The 8,595-nt window shown below is 40.7% G+C and overlaps 1 protein-coding gene across 1 annotated transcript; it reads right to left on the bottom strand.

Annotated features, from left to right (window-relative positions):
• Positions 1-1,216: 1,216 nt before the first annotated feature.
• LOC146987055 (protein unc-119 homolog B-like) lies at positions 1,217-6,725 on the bottom strand. Its single transcript, XM_085776031.1, has 5 exons — positions 6,194-6,725; positions 5,139-5,252; positions 4,871-4,970; positions 4,469-4,641; positions 1,217-2,533 (listed from the first exon to the last, which is right to left on the bottom strand). Exons 1-5 carry the CDS (start codon positions 6,483-6,485, stop codon positions 2,421-2,423), a joined length of 792 nt encoding a protein of 263 aa, XP_085632157.1. The 5' UTR covers positions 6,486-6,725; the 3' UTR covers positions 1,217-2,420.
• Positions 6,726-8,595: the final 1,870 nt, after the last annotated feature.

Raw genomic sequence — 8,595 nt, 5'->3', positions numbered from 1 at the left:
AATAATATCAAAGCCCCCCGATATGAGAAAACCATGGATGGATGACAGTCAAACAACAATTTTAGAGCAGTTAAATCAACACGAAAAACAATTTAAATCTTAGTTTTATAAGGATATGAAGGTGGGACTTGACAAATACATCACACAAACTGAACCACATAGAAATGATTTAGTTGGGGGAAAAAAGATAAACAAAAGGAAACTGACTGAGGAGGTGAAATGGATACTGTGAATAACAAGCAGAGAGTGTATATATACTTATATATTTCCGTGAACTTTATGTTTCACGTGTGTGTGTGTGCAGCTGTGCAACAACAGAGTGAAGGGAGGAGAGAGCAGAGGGGGTCCATTGTGGGTCTTTGTGTGCCTCAGATTGTCCTCTTCTCTGGGAAAGTGGAAACTCAACACTCCTCTCCAGAGGTCTGGTTACCAGGTGAGAGAGGAGGAAAGAAAAGAGGAAAAACAGAGCGAGCGAGCGAGTGAGGGAGAGCTGCATAGGTGTGGAGAGAGAAACAGAAAAGGAGAAGCAGGAGAGAAAAGACCATGAGAGTTTGGGCATGAGAGCTGGAAAGAGTGGTGGAAACTGAGAGAGGCTGAGAGAGATCAAGAGATGAACACAGAGATAGGAGGAAACAGCCAGAGAAAGAATAAACAGAGAGAGGCTCAGATTTTGGTTTAAATCCCACAAGAGTCCAAAAACGGATGATCAGAGCGAAACAATCCTGCACAAATTTCAAAATGTACTGCGTGCCATGTTAACTCATCACACGTGGCCTGTCGATAAAGTAATAATGAGGAATTAAAATATTATCAGTGCAGTGTGCCCTTTGCAGTGAAACATAGACAGAGACGGAAAAAAGGGATCAGATCATGACCTCATCCGAAGCAATTCATCTTGTTATAAGCAAATATGTGATATGAATGTCAACATGTTCCAGCATAATAATAAAAAACACTGCTGTGATCTTTTCCACAGCCAAAGATGAAACTAAAGCCAAACCAGTGGCACTTTGTTATAATACAACTCCTCCTAGTGGACACTTGTGGGACTTTTTGACCAGAATGAACTCCAATGACCTTTTCACATCCTCTTAAAATGAAACAAGTCTCACACACTTTGTATGTAAAAATGTACATTTAATTTCTTTTGTCACTTTTTTACAAACTATATATATATTTATTTATTTATACATATATATATATATATGTTTTTTTTACAAACACATTTAACCCTGAACACCAAAGTTTTACAAAGTACAAAGAGGAGGTACACAATCTAGATAGAAGAAATACCATTCAATTATTATCCCAACATATTCAAACTTCAATTTGATGTTTTTAAGATGTGCATTATAATAGGATTATTTAAAAATACAGGTAGTTGAACTGAAATCAGGGATTCAGAATATCCGACATGACTCTCAAATAAAGAAGCTAACCTCTTCCTTGGACCAAATACATTTAATTTTAATTTTTATCACACTGAATACCAAATAATTTATGAAAATCTTTCCCTTTTTTTTCCATTTTCATATCATCACATGCATCATGATATCCTCTCTGATGAGCATTTTCTACCCACAACTCCCTTCTATTATGTTTTTAATGGTTCAAGGCTTATTTGGTCACAGTCAAAGTTTACAATTACATCTTTTTTCATGTTGTTATCAACCAGAGAAAAGTGTAAAACAAAATATCTCAGAGGCCTCTGATCAATGTCGTATACAGTACTATTTCTGGCGTGTTCATGTGCGTATGAAAGTGGAAGAGGAGCGGGAGGATCACAGGAGTGACCATGTGTGTTTGACAGGAGTGTTTCTGTGGATGGCTTCTCTCTTTTCTCCCCCGATATTGTCTGGAGTGGATTGTGGAGGCGGTAGCTCTGAGAACAGCTGCTTCTGACAAACACTGCGTAAACACTATGTGTGTCACTTGGGGATTGAGTGTGTGCGCGCAAATGTGTGTGTCTGTGTTTTGAGTGGGTGGTAGGACACTTTAAAAATTGCTAAGAGGAGACTAACCATTTATCTAATAACCATTTGGTCTGTTTGAGACAAACGTCACATGGCCACTAGAATGATGAGTCCTCTTTGGTTTTAAAGCTCATCTGCTCATAATTAAAAACTGACAAATTAACCCACTTTGAACCTCTCTCTAACCGCAGCTTCCTGTTTGTACGTCAGAGAGTACAGACTGAAAGTGACCTCCTGCAATATCAAATACATCCCCTGAAAATGTCAGCAGTGAATGGCAATTCATCATTAGCAACATGGCCGGTAACTCAACCATGTGAGTAGCTCTCATGTGCATGTATGAGTGGATCAACTGTATGTATGTCCAGCCATGTGCATGCATGTATGTACATGGAAATCTATAAAGGTGTGTACATGTGTGTGCATGCACATGTTAGCAGGCAGATATCACTGTCCTCCATTGTAAGCATAGTCTGCCTTGTTGTGCATGACCAGTCTGTTTTCGACGAAGTAGAAGCTGTCTGAGCGGGTCTCATAAGGACGCTCCACCATCTGACGAACTGCAAGGCAAACATATGCACGTCAGTATTTGCAAAGAGTTTTCTTTTCCTTTTAGTTTCCAAGCAATTATAATCGATGAATGTGGGAAAACAACAAATCACCTGAAGTGACTGAGTCAGTTTTATTGATTAAGCATTTGAAATGCGCCCACTGAACGCACTGAAGCGAATGACTGAGTTAGTCGTCTCTGTAATCATTCCTCTTCTTCATAACGGCCATGGAGCAATCAACACCCAACAACACAAAGCAAAAATATTTATCTGGGTTAGTCTGAGATAACCAAATTAAGTTGGCATCCTCCAAAGTTACAGGTTTTATTACTAATTTTCCCCTTTGTGCTTTGTGTGCCGCAGCCGAGGAGTTCTCTCTGATTGTCACGGTTTGTTACGGGAACACAGATAATAAAAGTATTCCGACTGCCGGGAAGACAATACCTTCATGATCTGACTCCAAGGCTGAGCGCTTTGTATGTAAAATAATGAGATATCCAGATAATAAGGTTCATAATTTGACATTTGAGCCTGGATTTTCTGGCTCTTTGAAGCTGGCATAAAATTCATCTAAGGCAACAAATCCAAGTTAAAGCCCAGATCTGCCAACGCCCAACATGCACACTTATTGACACATAGCTGGATCATTTCCAAGATGTTTTACAAGTAAATTTCAGAAGCAAATGGCTCATTTTCTTAGCTATAGAATCAAAAAAAATGTTGACATTATGATGATTTTAGATGACAATATCAAGGTTTTTGAGAAATCATTATGATTCCTGATAAAATAACCACTATTTAGTATATTTAAAGTATGTTTGCACACACAAAAAAGAAAACAATCCAGACAAAGATATTGAAGGCAACAAGACACAAATTCTCAGTATTGAAAGACAAATGAAACCAAAACATTCAGCACTTCATTTGGCATTAACATGGAAATATGTCATTTGAATACTGCAAAATCCACTTTGCTAAAAAAAAAAAAAAAATTGCTAATGTAATTAAATTAGCTTTTTGAGAGATTTTAAGAGGGTTTTATTTGAACAGAACACTGATGACTGTCACTTAAAGGTGTCTTACATGTCCAGTGGGGTGAAACTCACCATCCATGCCCCCAGCACCACTCCTAGTCTAACTACATTGGTTTTTAATATCCAAAGTTCAACAGTTATGAAAGTGTGGAAACCGTAGAAACACTCTAGAGCCCCATGTAGAAGAAATGGCACCATTAACTCAACAGGATCACACATAAAAAGACACTTCTGTCCAAGTATCTATTGCCCCCCCAGTGCATGCTGGGAGGATTCCCAACACACCTCATCACGGGCCTGCTGCAACTGCATGATCAGCACTCAACCAATCGTAAAAAGGCTGATGAATGAGACTGCCGATTCTCATTAATATACATGTTTACACAGCGAGGGACTCAACACATCACTAAGATCATTTACTCTACGGAGAGAACCAGTGGTTAAGTATCATGTGTTGTTCATGAATTACTGTGATGACATACAGCACGTACCATATATGAGGGCGAGGAAAAATGCATAATATATTCACAATGTTGTGGGTATAACTATCTGACACACAGCTTTAATACAGTGTATAATAGGCTGAAGAAAATTGTGGATGTCATGTGTATAGCACAAGAGCCACTAAAGATTTTATTGCTGCTGTGAGACACATAACCCAACAGTATCCAAAGATTCACCACAAAATGATGAGCTCACCACCAAAACGCTTGTTAAAATGTAAGGTAAAGTTTACTATTGCGCTCCACTGTGACACATGACAAGGGAAAATAAAGATCCCCTTTGTGGAAATATCATTAGTAATAACCTCTGGTGTTTCCATAATAAACAGATTGTATTAAAAACACAATCTCTAGATCTCTTCAGTGGGACGATGCATCTTATAATGCACGCACTGAATGAGACTCACCCAGGCTCTCAGACAGCTGAGGGAACTCGTAGATGTGCTCACAGGTGTTGCGGCTGTTTGGGATACAGAAGCCGAAGTCAAAGTCGAAACTCTTCAGCAGGTGATCGCGGAAGTAGTGCCGCTCAATCATGCGGAAGTTGTTTAGAGGCCGGTTCCCGACTGTGAATTCCACCCTGATTGAGAAACAGGGAGTAGGAGGAAAGACGTCACAACAGCAAGCCTGATCTTGTGTAATTATCACGTTATTACAGCCAGTGCACACTGCACGCACTGTATTATATACTGTAGTGGGACTGTGTGCAGTATATAGGATACAAGGCTGCAATTATTTGCATTGTTTGTTTATGGAACGGATGGGTGTAGTTTCCTTAGGTGTGCATAGGTGATGTGTGAGTCACTCACGTAGCTCCCACAGTCCGCAGTCGGAGGAAAGCCGGGGTGAACTGGTAACGTACGAATCGGCCTGTGCTGGCATCTGCCTCTCTGTTCTCCTCATCATCCTCTGAGAGTCACAACACAGGACCAAGGCACTGCACATCATTTATACAAAAGACTATTTCTGATCAGACTCTGTAGCAATAAATGCTTCTAATGTTTTTTTCTATTTCAGGTTAATAACAGAATCATTTTACAGTGCATTACAGAGCAAACACGGGCTAATATACAGTACCTGTCTGTGGAGGTTTGGCAATCTCAAATAGGACAGTGTTGGTCTCCAGGTCTCTGATCTTAAAGCGCACAAAGTCAATGTTATAAATATTGTCCTCTGGTTTACAGAGATACCCTGCAACAATGACAGACGGAGGACAGAGGTTACAAACGCTGAAATGATTTTCAAGCCAGTGTAGTTAATATGTTTCCTGTTGGAGCACAAACAAGCTGCTGTGACATGCACAAAGGTTAAATGCAAAACAGTGTGGATGCCTTTGTTGACACTCAGATGACATCGATTTTTTTTTCCTTGTACAACCGACAGATACAACTCTGCACAAGCATGAAATAACACAAAGCCTTACTGATCCCTGGGGGGCTACTGTGAGTTATACATGAAAACAGACAAATATGAAACCAATAAGAACACCCTGCATTTATTGATATTAATGGAGACAGTGAGATTAGAAACACTGATCATGGCTTCACAATTTAACTATGACACAAACAGTGCTTCTCATAAAAAGCAAATGAGGCATTAAATTTCCTTTCCTTTTATTTCCTTTCTTTATTTCACTGGATGCCTCAAAAGCTGTAAACGTGGGATACCACACTGATGACAGTCTACCAAGCTATATAAATTACATTTTTAAGACCAATCATCATTTATATCTGACTTTTTTTTTTAAGAGTTTAAACTCATAATATCTTTTTATACATTTATTATCACCAATATGTCTCCATGATTGAATCCCCAGGTGTCCACTGAGCTGTCTCAAAATAGAAACACACCGTTTTCTTTATGATGATGACCTATATTTGTTGGTGGTATATAAGGTATGTAATCTCTCTGCATAAATATTACAGAGGTGATATAATGCTGTATTGACCCCTCTCTCCATTGTTACATATAAGCCAGTGCAACTAATTTGCCCTAGTTTCTTATCATGTGTGTAGGGTTAGGGTTAGGGTTTAGCTTTATGGAGACATTAAGCATCAGTGGATCCACGTTAACAACAACAACAACAACAACAGACAGAGAGAGAGAGAGGGGGGGGGGGGGGGGGCGCAAACCTCGCGTGGCCACCCGCAGTCCTAGCACATCCTCCGGCGTGATGTGTCCGCTCTGAGCCCGCAGGTCCTCCTCCGTGACGGGCCTGCTGTCCACCTGGCTCCTGCGGGACTTGAGCCTCTTCAGGACCCCTCCTCCTCCTCCACCACCACCACCGGTCTTGCGGTCCCTCGGAGGAGCCGCAGTGCTGCCTCCTCCTCCTCCTCCGACAACACCACCACCACCACCGCCGCCGCTGGAGGAGACGCTCTTCTCAGCAACAGGCGCGTCGCTGCGGGCTTTGGGTCCGCTCATCGTCGACTCTCCTCGGCTCCTCTCTCCTCTCTAACCCCCTTGGCTCGATGGAGAACCGGAGAACCAACCAACCAACCAACCAACCTCCCGTCTCCGTCCGGTCTCCCCCACCTCTGACAACAACAACAACAACAAAAATGACGATGAAGGAGAAGAGGAGGAAGAGGAGGAAGAGGAAGAAGAGGAAGAAGAAGAAGATGGCGCCGTTAGATGTCGAGTGTCGAGGAGAGAGGTGTCGGTGAGCGGTCAAGCTCTTGTTTTTGTTAACACATGCTACACAGTTGCCATGACAACCCGTCTACGGGAGAAGCAAGCGTGAAGCGGTTCGCCCTAACGACCACCAGGGGGCGACGGTGGAGACGTCTTCACTTACCACTGGGGGGGGGGAAAAAGAGCACTGTTAAAACAAGCTGTGTTGTAAAAAGCACATATCCTCATCAAAAAAAAATAAAAAAAATAGACAGTATACTATGAGACTTGTTAACCTAACTTGTTAACATTAATTGATATAACCTCCTAAAGAACTGAAATGCTTATTATATGGTCAAATTTACTCGTTTAACTAATTTCAACCACTACTAATTTGTCAGAAAGTTTTCATTTTATATTTTCTGTTCTTTTCTTTCTTTCCCAAAAGGCTATTGTATATGTCAACCTGAACTTTCACTTTACAGTCATTTGTTAACTTGCAATGCCAACACACACAGAAAGATTACCCAGTTGGCATTAATCTAAGAAGTCCTATTTCCCAGATTCGCTGAACTCCACAGTTCATTTTACTAGTGCATTGTTTCCTGCTCCAAAAGCGCGGGGCGACGCAAATGAATGGCTGTAAATGCCCAGGTGTTATGCAAATGAGGGTTTGCTGTGTGAGAGGCTGACGGCCGGGCACTTCCTGCTGAGAAGACGGCCCGGGGTGGCCTCGACACTTTCTCCAGAGCAGGGAGAGCCACATGGATCCAATTCCTTTTCACCAAAGTGGCTTTTCACCCCAGCAAGAACCTGTTTATCCGGTCAATTGAACAGCGTGCTACTTACTGCCAGGTTAGAATTAATTTACACAGCACTTCCGGTCCGGATTTTCAAAACAAGAGCCACACCGTGCTAAAATGTTAAAGGTGTACAGAAAAGAAAATTGAATTTGAGCCCACTCTGGGTCATAAAATTAGTGTAATAACTCATCTATCAGACGATGTAGGCCAAACTTTGTGCAAAATTCTATTTTTGAGTAAATCCGTGATGAAAGTGTGTATTTTAGTGTAGTTTTTTTTTTCGTATTGGATAATGCAGGCGCACGGATTATACGTCAGCCTGTACACGATTCACTAGCCACTGATATTGGATCCGTAATCCGTCATTCAAACGTCATCTTTCATTTGTTTCCCCCAATCTATTCTTAAACCCTATCTTTTATTTTCTTGACTATCTGTAAGCATTTTAGCTTTCCCAGGTTATGTCTCACCTTGATCCATAAACGTGGACTTGTAGTCCTAGTTCTGGATTATTTCCATGTTTATTTCTTGACTTGTTCTTCATTAATCAGGCTCTCTGCACTTTGTATATAATACAATGGCTACTATTTTCTTTGACAGTTGACACAACTTTATTTTCCTCTTTAGCGGGACATGTGCAGCCAGGAGACTGTCACACTTAATCCTGTCCCCCTGCAACAATGATGGCAGGCGAGACCCAAACTATCTAGCAATATAATTTCTAAGATAATATTGCACCAGTCAATGTACAACCCAAATAAATACATAATTACTTATAATGAATGTGACCCAATAAGCCACGCTAGTTAAGGTTACACTGAAAGTTTACACTATGGTAACTAAAAACTGCAGGTAGCATGCAAAGCATTCAAGGTACATATGTTATTTCTCCTTGGTAATTTGCACCTTTTTGCTGTGAAATGTGCAAAGACATCATTGTAAGATCAGTATAGGCTAACTTTATCCATCATTACATTTATTTCTAATAATACTTTATTGGACCCGTTTTTGTTTTGTTTTTTAAACTGTCTGGCTAAAATGCAGCAGAGACTTGATTCTGTGATACATAACACAGAAAAACACTGCTCATAAAAACCATTGCTTGAGAAACGCCTTAT

This window comes from Trachurus japonicus, chromosome 5, assembly GCF_045865225.1.
Source record: "Trachurus japonicus isolate A0001 chromosome 5, Traja_1.0".
Lineage (NCBI taxonomy): Eukaryota > Metazoa > Chordata > Actinopteri > Carangiformes > Carangidae > Trachurus > Trachurus japonicus.
The sequence above is the reverse complement of the archived record's forward strand: the minus strand, read 5'-3'. Positions and strand labels throughout refer to the sequence as shown.